Here is a 14,411-nt window from a genome sequence, read left to right on the forward strand (position 1 = left end):
GACCCGATCTTGATCTCACCATCCCCCATCGAGCGGTTACCAAGTATATCACCAAACATCTACCTCAGAATTGTTTCTCTTGACTGCGCCTTTTGCAACACGTCGACCCTGTTCCATCACACATCACTGGCGTCAAGACTTGCCCCTATTCCATCTCTCATCCTTTAACCGGTGCGCGACAGCGGCAGCCGCAGGAGCGTGCTGCCTTTTCCCTGGCTACAAGGAATACTCATGCTCGGTCCCCTGACCCGGCCGCCAACACTAAACGACTACACCCGTCCCCCCGACATCCCGTCTTGACGTCGCGCCGCCGCACCAACGGCGCGCAGGCACGTGTACCGCTGCTCCCTAGTCTCGCCGCGTCTCTGACGGCGCAACTGGGACCTTCCCGAGTAGCAAGACCCCGCTGCTACCACACTCGCGTCGTGACCTTTACAAACCCGGCATATTCCTTCCTGCGACATGCACAATGCTCTGCCAGCTGAAGGAGATGTGTGCGAACAAACAACCCGGGTTTGCCCTGATGAAGCTCGAGAAGGAGGTGGGGGTCGTGGTCCTGCAGTGTATGAATTGAGTTACGTACCCTTGACTACTTTGCTGACCCTAGCCCGACAAACGTCGTCCGTTGTCTAGATCGTACCCGGGGGGCGGACAGACACGGCACGGGGCCGGCCACGGTGACGGGTCCGGGACTGGCGTTGGCGGGCGGGCGCTGACGTTGGTGCGTTGAGGTGGCGGCTGGGCGGCTTTGGCGCCGGTACAATTGTTGGAATATCTGTTGCTGCTATGTGCAGGCAGGCAAGACGAAGGTCGACGAGGAGGGCGAGGAGCGCAATGAAGCCAAGGGCAACAAACCTCATCAGCTTGGATTCTGCACGCAACCGAAAGTCTGGAAAAAGCGAATGCGAATGCAGTCGTAAACGACGGCACGAGCGGTACTTTGCCGGGAAACATACCATTGCTTCCACTACCGCTCGCACTGACGACGATCTGGTACTTACGACTTGCTACTCCCCTCTTCAGCCTCACCCTCAAATCTGCAAATCATCCCCACCCGCCTGTCCGTCTGCCCGGCTGGGCTCATCGGACGCTGTGCGCCTCGCCCATCCGACTCGAAGCATAGCCCTACGTATACATACTTTTTCTGTGTTGTTCAAGCATTGCCAGCAGCAGCAGCAGCAGCAGCACACCACCAAGGGCATGCGGCGGTGAGATGGAATACCTGGTGGCGGGTGGCGCCATCAACACCAGCACAAGGCAGCCATGCAAGAGGCGCTCGAGCTGGCTGTGCTCTGTTCCCGGTATTCGGTCGGTGAGGCTGGCCGCTACTGCAAAGCATACATGTGCATCTGTGTATGTACCGAAAGTACGTACATACGAACACACACTGTGAGTGTGGGCTGAGATTATTGGGGCCGCGGCTCGGGCTCATAGGCTGCCTGACTTTGCTTTTTCCTTGGGGTTTTCATTTCTTTTGCTGCTATTCGGTAAGCGGGAGTTGCTTTTTTTCTTTGTTCCTTCTTTCTTGCGCAGCTCGCGCGCACAGCTTGGGCTCTCGCCTCATCATGATTTGATTTGCGAATGCGAATGCTTAGGCGCGCCTGCTTGTGGATCTTGGTAGCCTTGGGAATGGCTGGTCTCTCAGTGCTACACGCTGGACGCTGAATGATTATTGTCCGGTGTGCGTTGTGAGTGAGTGTAAGTGTATTGTGCGGATCTTCCCAAAGGAGGTGGTTGGGTGTGTGCCTGGTCAATCAAAAGCACAACCAATTCCCCGCTCACAACTCACTCGCAAGTACGAGATCGGCCTCGGATACAGCAGTCAATGGACAGTGCACACAGAGAGGAGGTGGATGGTGCTGACCTGCGTGATGCGGTACCAACCAACCAACCATCTAGGGTCCATCCTATGGACCGTACTTTTTCCACGCTACGAGTACAGGCTCAGCACCAAAAACGACGCTACAACGTTTAGCGCCACCACGCTACCACGTCTGACCCGTGTCGTCCATTAGTCCACGACCCACGCACCCCTACTTCCTGACGTGCTGTATCGGGAGTCCCTTGTCTGCTCCAGCTCGACGCGCCTAGATTGGTCACGGCCCAACCACGCACGCAACCGCGCCCAGAAACATCTGGAAAGGAGCATTGGCCTTCCTTGTTCTGTATGATACAATCCAGTCACTCGGTTCCATGTGCCCGCTTGACCGCCCCCTCAACCTTGCGCGTAGCGCTTCCTCTTTGAGCCTCTATGATTTGGCCCCTACATGTACCCTACACAACGCTTCATTTTGCTTGACAAGCTTCGTCGAGTATTCCGGGACAGCAGCACGCTCGGAGGATAGCCATTCAAGTGTGCAGAGGGACAGGTAGACAGACAGAGGATCAACTCGGCTCCGAAAGACGCCGCTTGCCCTTGTACCGCCGCCATACTTTCCACCTTGCCTCAATCTAGCTCACGTACCTGGAAAACCACTTCCTCCTCGCGCATCAACCATCTCCCATCTCATAGCTGCACCTCCCCCTGCTCCTTCAATTCACCGAGACAGCATGTAGACGGGAAGTCCAGTCAGTCATAGATCAGTAAGCCTCCGTCAGAGAGGAGGCGGTGCCGCCGCCGCCGCTACCGCTGCCGCCCAGGGGTCATGGCGGGCCGCCTTCGTCGTCGTCGTCGTCGTCGTCGTCGCCGCGGCGCAACGATCAGGCAGGTGAAGAAGGGATGGCGCTTATTTGCCTACCTTGCAGGGTTGTACTTCGATCGACCGATGTACGCCATCATCATCGTCGCTGGGGTGGCCCTGTTTGCGCGACTCTCCTGGGATGGTAGACGAAAGAGATGCGGGTATGTACATGTGAGTGTGTGGGATGTATGGTCAGAGTCTGGGAGAGTGAGAGGAAGGTCGGGGCGGTAGTGGCTACCTATTCTGTACCTCCTGGATGATTGGGCACATACGCACGGCAGCGGTCGGTGTGAGCAGTGCCATGTGTCTTTGGTCTTTTTTTGTTTTGCTTGCTGCGCCGACGGCAGGCAGGTGGACGGTCTGACGACCGGACAAGGAGTGGCATTGTAGTGGTACACCAGGGTACCTACCTTCACGTTTTGGCCTGCTGACGGCCAAAGCCATGAATGACTGTCTGCGCGGAGGTTGGACAGTCGGAAGGGGGTCAGTCTGCTGGCACCACAGCAACCACGCACTTGGCATGTTCGAGTCGAGAATCAAGCTGCTGCTGCTGCTGCTGTGTGATCTGTCTCTAGGTCCTCTTCGGCCCAACCACCACACTTCCATCAACCCGAACATCAACTCCCCGCATCGACAGTGGGGCTATTCATCCGGACAGCCATGCTTTAGCCTACACAGGTGCTCTGATTGGATGCATCGAGCTGGCGAGTAGGACGAGTGCACGTCACGCTTACTTTCTTGCTTGGACGAACCAGCAGTAGATACGCACTGTGCCAGCGTCTACGAGGAGCCTCCGTGCTCGTTGTCTTTGACTTCGTCGCGTGACCGGCTGGCCGGTCATTTTGACTGCCATCCAGTTTTGTCCGTCAAGGGTTTGTTTCAATTTCTGATGCGATTCTTCTGGGCGCGTCTTGTGCTCCTTTTGTGTACCACAGGAAGAAGTTTGATAGAATTTTTGTCAAATAAAGATGATGCGACTCAACGTCGTCGATTGCTAGGAGCTTCGACGTCTTCCATGCCTGGCTCGCCGCATGATAGACGACCTGACCACGCGCACGTACTACCTTGGTGAGCAGCGTGACTGGGCCTAGCAGTGGATTACTACAGCTGATCCTTTGGACGGGCACTGTAGTCAGTGAAGCAGTGGGCGAACAGACACACGGATGGATCCGCGGCAGGTGGTCGTGTGGCACACAGAGTCGAGCGACTCCTATGGCTTGTGTTGGCTTGCTTTGGTCTATCCAGTCCAGTGGGTGGCAATGGGCGCCGCAAAACCGGCTGGCTGGCTGGCTGGCTAATCATCCACTCGAGCCCACTGACTCGATAATCAAGTCCAAAGTCCGTTTGTGGTTATTCTTTGAACCGGCCGGCCGGCTGGAGTGGTCGGTCGGAAGGCGTCGCACGTGGTGAGTGATGTGGTGAAGAAGTGTGGCCAGCCCGTCAAATGTGTTAAAGTAGAGGGAGTTGCATGGCGTTTGAAAGGCGTCGCTGTTGTCTGGCGGGTCCCGGCAGCTTGGTCCTCTCGTTTTCTCTGCCTCTGGCGCCTCATCTTGGGTCTGGCATCGGGTTCAGGGTCCGGTTCACGTCATATCGGGACTAAGGAAGGAGGAGGATGAGGAGCAGGAGGCGTTTTTCCGCCACCGCTCGTGCTGATGGTGGTGGAGACTTTCGAGACATGGTCCCGGCGAGTTTTCTGGCGCGCGCACCCCACCCGCTGGTTAGGTGGTGGGCGACATGCGTTCTGGTGCCGGCAACGGCGTGTACCAGGTCCAGTGGACGGTGGGATAGGCGGTCATGGCGGCATTCTCCTGGAGACTGGAGAGGGGTGGTTGATAGTGAAAGCTGGTTGGTGTTGTGGAAAGAGAACTGAGAAAAGATGCAGTGCCATTGCGACTTTCCGCTAACCACCGTTGAACTCTAGGCTTGCGTGCTGTCGCTTTCTGCTTTGAATAATGGCAATGCTTCTTCGTCGGTGATCAATTGTTGCGGGGTTTGGTTTGGTGGAGCACGCGAGAAGAGAGACAGACGCGAGACTGCAGTAGCTCAAGTTCTACAACGACGCACACACACCATCCTTCTATCACATTCGCAGTTCACGCAACGAAAAGCACGTCTGCATCTGCCCACCCCAATGACCACCTCATCTGTTTCGTTAGTCTCGCCTCCCACCGACCGGCGCGCGCCACAGCTACCAAAGATGCGGCCCCAGCCCATCTCAGCCCAACGCCTCTCGCGCAGTGCTGGTGCTGGCGCAGCGCCACGATCCATCCCAGCAGCGCCTCGCCAGCGCCACGATTACCCCCTGGCTGGACTGGCCGCACTGTCGCTCGCCTCCTGAAGCCTCCGGTCCCAGATTCCTGTCTTCTGGTTCTGGCTGGCCTGGGCTGCCCCTCGCGCACGCACGCACGCACGCACGCACGGGGGGCGCCGTCGCCGCCGCTGCTGTGAGGGCAGGGTACGTAGCTAGAGGTAATGTAGGTACCTAGGCAAGCCCTCCCTCTCCCTCTTCCGCGCCTTCGCATGTCCCCTCGTCCCCTCGTGCGTCTTGTCCTTGTCCTCCACTCTTGGGATTCTTGTCCTTGTCCTCCACTCTTGGGATAACGCAGCCACGCCACCACCACAGCATCCATCCATCCATTCATTTCTTGCGCTGGGTGCTCTATCTTGTTCCGCCGCCGTGGTCCCGGGCAAGCCCCTCTCACCGTTTGCCCGGCAAAGGGGCGTTGTTCTTCTCGTCTCATTGCATCGTTCTCTCCAATCTTCCGTGCTGCTCCCACCGTCACGCGGCCTACCCCTACCTGTCTCTACCTGTTCCTGTAACCAAACCAGGAAGCTAATGGTAGTCAATTGCTGGCCGATTTCATAGATAAGGGTCCAAAGCATCTCTGTCTCGTTCTGTTTCTCTTAGCGCATGTGGGCTTGGTTCCTTCCATCGGAGGAAAAATCCTCTGTCCACTTGCTCCCAAAGCTTAGCAAGATGGATGGCTTGTTGGCTTATTGGCTTGCTGGCTGACTTGGGCTCACTGTACTGCTACCGCTGCCATGTGCACGTGTGAGAACTGGGCGCCGGAGCCGGCGCCGCCTGTCGTCGTCCTCTCGGTCATTTTGGCGGGTCATGGTCGATGTGTGGATGCGAGGCTGTTGAGATGCTGATCGTGCACTGCTTTGCTGTGTAACGTGCGGTGCAACGGCGAACCCGGGACATTTGTCGTGATTTTAGCCCCTCGCCCTCATCCTCTCTTACTTGATTCAAGAGAAAGCGTCTGTCATCCTTGGCTGCGCCTTAAACATTTGCAGATGAGGCCTGCAAGTAATCGACCGCGTCGTCTTTTTGCGCTAGACTTTGCAAGTGCTGAATCGCTTTCATTGTGCATGCATCCATCTTGTAAGGGGTGGGGGGCAGTAAAATCCCCATCAATGGAAGACTACCATCGGGTTCCGCATCGAAAGCTGACCATGGAGCCATGCATTACTTGCCTCGACTTACGCAGCACTTCCCAACCAACCATCGCAATTGCAATTCCGACAACATTTCCTGCAAAAGGCTAAAAAGACCAAGGCCGTTGTTCATTCAAGCTTTGCACGCGGAAAGCCATGTTGGCCAGATTGTCGTCCACACAGAGCCCCTTCTCTATACGGCAAGTGCCAAATTCTAAACAGGGACAGGGATATGTCTGAGGGTAAAGAATGTACCGGGGTGACATGGGGGGGAGGAAGAAGATAGGTAACTCAGTTAGAATTTATTGAATTTTGCCGATTAGGTACAACGCACGACGTGTATATGTTCCTTTTTGGCTCGCATTAGCTGCGAGTGCTAACGAGAGTCTCGCCGTGACCTTCCTATCTCCCTTGTCGTTTTCTCTCTCCGCTGTACGACGCGTGCTTGCTTGACAAGTTTGCTAGCGAAAAGTTTAAAAGCGGGAGGGTTTGCGTCTTTCGGCGGGGATGCTCTGGCATGGGGGCCGGCGTGTTGGGGTTGGGATCGCGCTTCTCTTTTCCCTTGGAGACGTTTGTTAAATTGCGCAATGGCTCGAGCCGTGGTTTCCGTTAGTTCAAGCGCGCTCCAGCGGTCGATATACTTCTTTTTGTAATCTGAGCGTGCTTTGTTCCAGAGACGACGTGAACGTAGAGAGGCCCGACTATCACGAATACGCGGGATGACCGAAAGGCAATTTGATCATTTTCGAATTCAATGTCGGACACGCCGACATCGCGAGTCGCGCAAGGAGTTGATCTGGTTCATCTCGCGGCCGAGAAGTCCTCTGTACAAGCCACCAAGAATTCCCGCTACTCATTGTTGCATAGAGGACGTGCTGCTGTTTCTCTTGCGCCCCTCCCAGTTGCGCAGCTCAAACACCGTGTCTCTCTCGACGTCCTGTTTCAGTATTGCAAGACGCACCTTACCACGTAATCGACCTCGAAACCGCGCACCGTAGCCCTCTGAAGCCACGATGCGGCCAACCAACCGGCTGATCAGCGTCGATCAAGTGCCACAGTCTGAATACTGGCTGGTAGGCTGGCAAGGCGGCTGACTGGAAATAACGGGGGAGTGAGAATGAGGTTTGAGTGCCCTGTCGTCCGCATCTCGGGCAAGAAAGACGAAGAAAAGACAAGATCGCCAGCATCGTGAACAGAAAGAAGCAGACTGGCTTGCTTGCATGGCTTCCCGCCTCCCCACCCATGATGAGTGAGATGAGTTGCCCTCGGCCCTGTCTCTCGCCGTCGTGGTTGGCTCCACTCCGCTGCGGTCAGCTCGGTGGATGACGCCGCGTTTGCTCGTTTTGGCTGCGGTTGGCTGCTTGTGCTCATTTTCTTCGTCGTTATAATGCCGCGTCACGCGCACGACCAACGGCGATCGCGTATATGTTGCTCAACTTATTCCTCATTCCATCTTCGGTGAACCCGGATTGCGTCTTGTGTCTACGTGCATTGAATGCTTCCCTGGTGGTCGCCTCGTGGGCTGGCTGATGTTGAAACATGGTCGGATGAGGCTGCGGAGACTTGCAGACGAGGCGACGTCACCTGCCTATGTTGAGTGCGTCCGGCTGAGTCGCTTCCTTTCTTTCTGTTTCGCGGTATTCGTTGCGAAAATGCAATTGAAGAGTTGAGTGATTGTGCGCGGTGCTGCGTGAACTGATGGCGAGCTGCGAAACAGAGAATAGGAGAGGATAGTAGAGTCGCCAGAGAGTTCCTTGTGGAGGAAGACCAGTTGGAAACCCCTCTGAACATTCATGTACCACGCGCATTGTGTCTGCTGTCCCTTGCAGTCACCCAAGGCTCTTCTGGATTCCAGAGAAATTGGAGGCCTCAAGCATCTCATCATTCAAAAGCGCATCGTCTTGAGTGGTCATAGTGGCAACAGAAATTCGACATTTAATGCTCATAACCATACAAGACAGGGTATACTTACACCACGCTTTGAATCAAATCCAACACTGCTCGCCAATGCAAAGGCAAGCTTCCCCACACATTTTGTGAACTGCATATCCACAATTCGCGCATGTTCTGTACAGCCCGTCCAGCTGTAACCAACAGACCATGCAAACTCTACTTTTTGTCTCACTCGCTTTGTTCATGCCGCCCACTTCGGCGTGCGTTGGAGAAACTTTTGTCGAACTTGGTCTTGACGAGGCAAGCCATGGTAGCAAGTCAGTCGAGGACACTGTGGAGCCACACGGTAGAGTTTCCAAGGCCAGGGTATCAGACTCGATAATCGAACGGATCTCCGTCTCTTTGCTTGCAGCCATCCAGTCTGATGCTTCCCTTGGCTCTTCGTCGACCCAGTAGCTCACCATGCCGTTAAACTTCAAGACTTCGCAGCGTTCGCGAACAAGGCCCCACGCCATGAGTTCTTGGTCAGCATAACTCTGGCGGTAGCTAAGGTGCAGCCATTCCTTGCTCTGGTCGAGAAGTGGCACGGACAGGTGGCCATCGTCATCAAACTGGTCTTGATTTTTTAGAGTAACTTGCACAATGACGTCTCGTCCGCCAAGCGCTGTGCCATCCGAGTGAGTGATGAGGCCCGAGGAAGAGGATTCGGGAAAGGGCGATGGCGCGCCGTAGGATGAGACCGAGTCATCATCTGATTGATTGGACTCATCCTCCTCACGCGGGCTGAAAAGACCTCTAGGAGGTGTCTGACTGAGTCCTGTGCGGGTCCGCTTGAGCTGCCCAGTTGACGAGCGGCCTTGAGAGGAAGAGGGGTCATAGACGGTGTTTGGGCCCCATGTCACTCCGCTTTTCTCTGGCGCAGAGCTTGATAGATCGGCTGTTCGGCCGTTGACTGGCGGAGATGGTGATGGGCCAGCGTTTGTAAAGGGGCGAGAGAACGTCGAGAATGCGGTGCTAAGATTGCTCCTCTTGTTTCGCTCAGGAGACGAGGCAATGCTGGCAAACCCACTCGCGCGATATGGATTGACGCGAGAGAATAAAGGCGGAGTGTTACTCGTCGAGTGAGGTACAGGAGTGCTTGACATTACGTCACCACTCCAGGGGCCATTCGATGACCCAGCAGATCCAAAGGTATTTAGACGACGGTCTGATTTACCAAACGCCGGTTCCGAGCCCATTGGATTACGCTCGTATCCATTGGACGGGTCTGTAATTGAAAGGGTTGGTTGGAAGAGACTTGAAGCAACTTCTTTTGTCGGATAGTAATCCAAGGAGAAGGCTGGCGTTCGCATTGAAAGGTGCAAATCAGCGTGAGGAAGACGCATCATCATTCCGTTTGTGACCCCTTCACTAGCAGCGGGCTCGTGGAACATGCAAGACAGCATGGCAAGCATTTGCGTATCGGCGAGCCTTTCAAAGTGATCAAAGAGCCGCGCCACAAGAGCTTGAGCAAAGGGGTGATTCCCCCACTTGACCCGGCCTTTAAGTTTGGGCCTCGAAACAGCGTCTGGCTCGTCATACGAAAGATCAAGACCACTGTCCCTTTTCTTGATGTGCACAGCGGAGCGGCGCGCTACAATAAGGATAGGCTCTCGTCGATAGCTTTGCTGCATAATCTCCAGAGGCACCTCATTCGCAAGTATCAGGCCAACAAGGTTCCAGATGTCTGCAAGATCGGCGTATCCATGCTCTCGCGCGACTTTGGCATTGTGGTTGCAAACCGATGGCCCTTCTCCGAAGATTTCGTAGTTTTCTGCAAGCTCTTTTTTCGCTGGAAGCAAGTCCGCAAAGTTATAGATGGTGATGATTGATTTTGGCTTCGGTGCACTTGGCCTGCTTTCGTATCCTGCGCTCGAGTGTTGCGAGGACCTCTGGAATTTCAGTGGTCCGCCACGCCATGCTACTGGTGGAGCGATTCCCGAGATCCCACCCATGACGGGTGATCCTGATGAGGAGCTTGAGGACGTCTCCCAAGATCCTTGCGACTCTGCATCGTCGTGGCTCATGGTCGAGGAGTCTTTGCGGTCAGGCTCAGGAGAGCCAGTCTTGAGGCGGCCCAACATTTCAAAGATTCTCTTGCTCTTGTAGGTGCGACTATCACTGCTCAATGTAGCCAGATTAGAGAACATGGGCTTTGGCTCAGGTTTCGGAGGGAAGAAAGTGACGAGCCGACCATCAGGAGCCCAAATCGCACCACATTGCTTGGGCAAGGGAACGTTGGCGTTTGCATTCACAGGGCCCAAGATGTCGGTGCCGCTCATCTCCATGGCAGGTGTTCCAGAGAAGTCACCGCCAACCTCATCCTCCTCATCACTCGAGCTTTCCTCGTCGACGCTGCTTGCACCTTCACCGGCCTCTGAAAGCCAGCTGATGCTCTCTTCCAGTCCACGTTCGCCAAGCAAATAGCTTACGATTGCATCAAGTGAGCCCCTTTTGCGATTCTTGTAGACCTCGGCAAGTGCCTTGATTTCGCTTTCCAGTCTGTCCTCGGTCTCGGGTGAGATGAACGAGGTAGTTTTTTCAATCTTGCAGTCTGGGGTAGCAGAGACGGGGTAGTCTGGCGGAAACCTGATGCTGATCCGCATAAATACGGGGTCTCCATTTTCCCCCCAGGGTCCATTGAGCGTCACGGTGGCCGTCCGCTTTGGTATCTCGACCTCTTCGAATTTGACCTTCTTGTACTTGCTTCCCACATGTGTGATTTCATCCCCTAAAGAGTCAGGAGAGTCCCACACGAGATGTTGTTCAGGAGAAAGGATGTCTGGTCTTGACCCGTGCCGGTTGAACTGCCCGTTTGGACCTCCAATCTTGACCCCCTGCATCCACGTGAGCTTGTCCACCGTCTTCTTTTCCCGGGTTCGTGCTTGCATAGTACCAGAGGTCCCAATGAGGCCCCGCTCTCTTGCACTTGCACCTGGTCCTTGAAGGGCTGTCTGGGCATAAGGCAGGCTTGGTTTGCTCATTCCCGCAGATTGGAAAAGGGCACTCAGTTGGCTCGGTGCTGTGGAGAATGCGTGTGGGGGCTGCGTCGTTTTGCCTGGGACTGAAGAAGTGGGCGTCTCGTCATGAAAGGTCTTGTAGACCGCCCCTTGACGAGTATGTTTGTAGCTCGGCCGGACGGGCGCTCCAATTTCATGACCAACATGTCCGAGGATGGACGCGTCAACACGGTACAGGTTGAGCTGGCGATCACTTCCCCAAGATACTAATTGGAACTCGCGCTCATCGATGCCATCTGATATACCTCCACGGGTACGCCAGAGAAACTCTTTGACTTGGTCGTTGTGGCCTTTGAAGGTGTGGACTGGTCTTACAACAGTATCTTTCTTCTCACCTTCGCCCAAGCGCCGATCATACAGATGAAGATCAAAGTCACCGCGCTGGGGCATTGCCAGTGTTCCCCATCCAAAAGGAGTATGCCTGGCTCGCCAGACTCCAAAGGGAGTTCGGATGACGCGCTCTAGCATGGACTCCTCGTCTTTGGTGTAGTCCCAAAACTTTATTGACCCATCTAAGGAGCAGGTCAATATTCCACCAGCCCGCATGCGATTCCAATCCACCCCGTATATTTTGCTCCTGTGTGCCTCGATGGTCCGCAAGGGGTATACACCTTTGCGTTCGTCCCAAATGCAGAGAAACTTGTCGTGGGCGGAGGCAAGAATGTGCGAGTCCTGCCGATTCCATTTGACTTGGGCGGCCCCACCATCCCACTGCGCGTAGGAAAAGACTGGTCTATCTGAGGCCCGTAGATCCCACTTGTGCACGAACGTATCCACAGCGCAGGTTGCCAAAATGTCGGGATGGTGTGCGGAGAGATTGATGTCCGTAATGGCCCTGGAGTGCGCGTGGAGGGTGAGCGGAGGCTGCGTCGCATGATTGAGGTCCCAAATCAAAGCCTTTTGGTTTGAAGTGCTCGCGACCAAGCCGTCCCTGCAAGCAAAGGGTGACCACTGGACGTCGGCGACCTCCCACAGCGTACGGTGGGCCAAATGTCGCGGCGGAGAATATGGATTGTCCAAGTCGATGATGTGCAATCCTTCTCGAGAAGCCAGGACAACGTCGCGACTGCTGGGCGACATGGAGGCCGAGCCCACGGGCTCATCGACGCGGATGGAGGCATCGCGGCCAAACGTGGGGCTGTCGAATGGAGAGCTGTCCCCGTGGGACGGCATCGTTGGATGCGCGGGGAGCTACCCCTCGTGCGCTGCTCATTGATGCGCGAGAAAGGTCATCAGGACGGCGGTGGGTCGGGCGCGGGATCGAAGTTTTCGAGAGAGTTGAGGGAATGGCAGCGGGAAGCTTGAGGCGGGAGAGGTGCCCGGGCAGGTGGGAGGCCGGTGGGTGACGCAGAAGCCGCGGCGTGTGCCGCTTGGCCGATGACGAGCAAACATACATTCGTGCCCCACGATACCGTCCCTCTTCAACACCACGCTTCCGCTTCGCACCGGCAAACCCACCTTTCTCCTTGCGCGAATCGGCCCATCAGTCGTGCGCAATACTCTCACGCCTCTCGACAAAGACCCCCGACAACCCCACCGCCTCTGACGTTCACCATGGCGCTCCCCAAGCGTATTGTGAAGGAGACGGAGCGTCTGATGGCAGAACCGTGAGTCTCGCCTCCTACCAAGCTCTTGCTTCTTTCGGCGTCACTGTGTTTCTTTCGGCTGACTTGTGGCTTTTCAGGGTTCCCGGCATCAGCGCTGTTCCCCACGAAGACAACCTGAGATATTTCGACGTGACGGTCCATGGACCCTCGCAGTCCCCTTACGAAGGTCTGTCCTACGGCCCTGCCGACAATAGACACCGCTGCGTCACTTGATTCATCTCCACCGTTTTGGAGCCGAGTTACGACCTCTGCCGACATTGTGGCGTTGCAGAGGATAGGACAATCAGAGCTGACTTGTGTGCTGCTGCCTAGGTGGTGTTTTCAAACTCGAGCTCTTCCTTCCCGACGACTACCCCATGACTCCGCCCAAGGTCCGCTTCCTGACCAAAATCTACCACCCGAACATTGACAAGCTTGGTCGTATTTGCCTGGACGTCCTGAAGAGTAAGAAGACACCATACCGCAAGTTCTGCCGCGCGCTTCCTAACCAGTAACAGGCAACTGGTCCCCCGCTCTCCAGATCCGCACCATCCTTCTCTCTATCCAAGCGCTCCTCGGCGCCCCGAACCCGGACGACCCCCTTGCAAATGATGTCGCTCAGCGTTGGAAGGAGGACCAGAATGCCGCCATTGCGACGGCACGTGAATGGACGCAGACTTATGCGAAACCCCAATGATTGAACGGAATACAGCCTAGCGACTGCGTCGTGGATGGGCAAGAACATCGACTGGATATGCAAGCAGTTTAGGAGGATTCTGACGCGCAGTCGAGCCGGTCGCCGTACGGATTGACGGAGAGCGTTGAGGCGAAACATGGTATAGATGCATCTTTGTTGGTAGGGCCACAAGGGCGTTTGTGGATTTCGCTGCTTGGAACCTCACATTCAGTTCTTTACCCGGTTGCGAGTCACTTTTGCACATTTATCTGCTAGACGGACCAGTTGAAAGCTGTCGGAGGTCTTTCCACTACAGTCTTGACAGAAACTTACTTCGCAATTTCAGAGCTGGACAAGTTTTTTTGAGCCAGTCTTGATCCTTTGACCTGTCCTTTTCAAGTAAAACGCACAACCACCTCTTGTTAACACGACCTCCATCATGGGTTCCAGCACAATTCGGGCTGTTAACTTGTTGATCCAGGATTGCGTATTCATGGCTCTCACGGCTGTCTTCGGCAACAAAGTGGCTTACGAGTTTGAAGCTTTGTACAGGGAGGTCCAAGGCTGGATTGCAAAAGTCGTGGCGCACATAGTAATGATAGTAGGGGCAAGCCAGGGAGTATTCATACGCTTTGACAGACAAATTTTAGGGAACATTCGAGCCCCAATTGCAAAACCTCAGGATTGTTTGTGCCGCGACTTTTGCTACCAAAGTTTCGATCCCCAGGGCGACTATGTCGTATATGCTTAGAGGTGAGCTGAGGTGACTACCAAGCAGGATCTACGACTCTGGTCCAAAGTAAACAAAGTAAACAAGCACTGCTCAGACTTGGTAGCGAGCGTGCCTGCCTGCCCTGTTGACAAATATTCCTGCGCTCAACACGTTTACTCTGCAACTTCCGCCACTTCCACCAACCACGATTCTACCACGTGAGATGCTGGAAACGAAGCCAGCAGGCCAAAAGTCGCTCCCGCCGGCTGAGCGCCCACAGCGACCTTGCAGCACTTTTGGATCTTCACGCGACGAGATGCACCAAGACGATGCCGAAGATACTCCCACAGAGGCAGACTCGGAGAG

The 14,411-nt window shown here is 55.2% G+C and overlaps 2 protein-coding genes across 2 annotated transcripts; one reads left to right on the forward strand and one right to left on the reverse strand.

The window, feature by feature from the left end:
* Positions 1 to 7,797: 7,797 nt before the first annotated feature.
* Positions 7,798 to 12,346, reverse strand: J3D65DRAFT_413161 (uncharacterized protein). Its single transcript, XM_066796023.1, has one exon. It carries the CDS (start codon positions 12,242 to 12,244, stop codon positions 8,105 to 8,107), a length of 4,140 nt encoding a protein of 1,379 aa, XP_066654729.1. The 5' UTR covers positions 12,245 to 12,346; the 3' UTR covers positions 7,798 to 8,104.
* A 279-nt stretch (positions 12,347 to 12,625) lies between these two features.
* Positions 12,626 to 13,354, forward strand: J3D65DRAFT_668728 (ubiquitin-conjugating enzyme E2 35; the record flags this gene model as incomplete). The annotated part of the gene is made up of 4 exons (XM_066803133.1): positions 12,626 to 12,678; positions 12,756 to 12,844; positions 12,991 to 13,122; positions 13,176 to 13,354. The coding sequence occupies 4 exons, from the start codon at positions 12,626 to 12,628 to the stop codon at positions 13,352 to 13,354; spliced, it is 453 nt and encodes a 150-aa protein (XP_066654730.1).
* Between the last annotated feature and the right edge of the window lie 1,057 nt (positions 13,355 to 14,411).

Source organism: Phyllosticta citribraziliensis (assembly GCF_038025025.1).
Source record: "Phyllosticta citribraziliensis strain CPC 17464 chromosome Unknown J3D65scaffold_7, whole genome shotgun sequence".
Taxonomy (NCBI): domain Eukaryota; kingdom Fungi; phylum Ascomycota; class Dothideomycetes; order Botryosphaeriales; family Phyllostictaceae; genus Phyllosticta; species Phyllosticta citribraziliensis.

What these genes read in the sequence shown, in the direction of transcription:
- J3D65DRAFT_413161 (XM_066796023.1), bottom strand. Translation starts at nt 12,244, where the DNA reads ATGCCGTCCCACGGGGACAGCTCTCCATTCGACAGCCCCACGTTTGGC.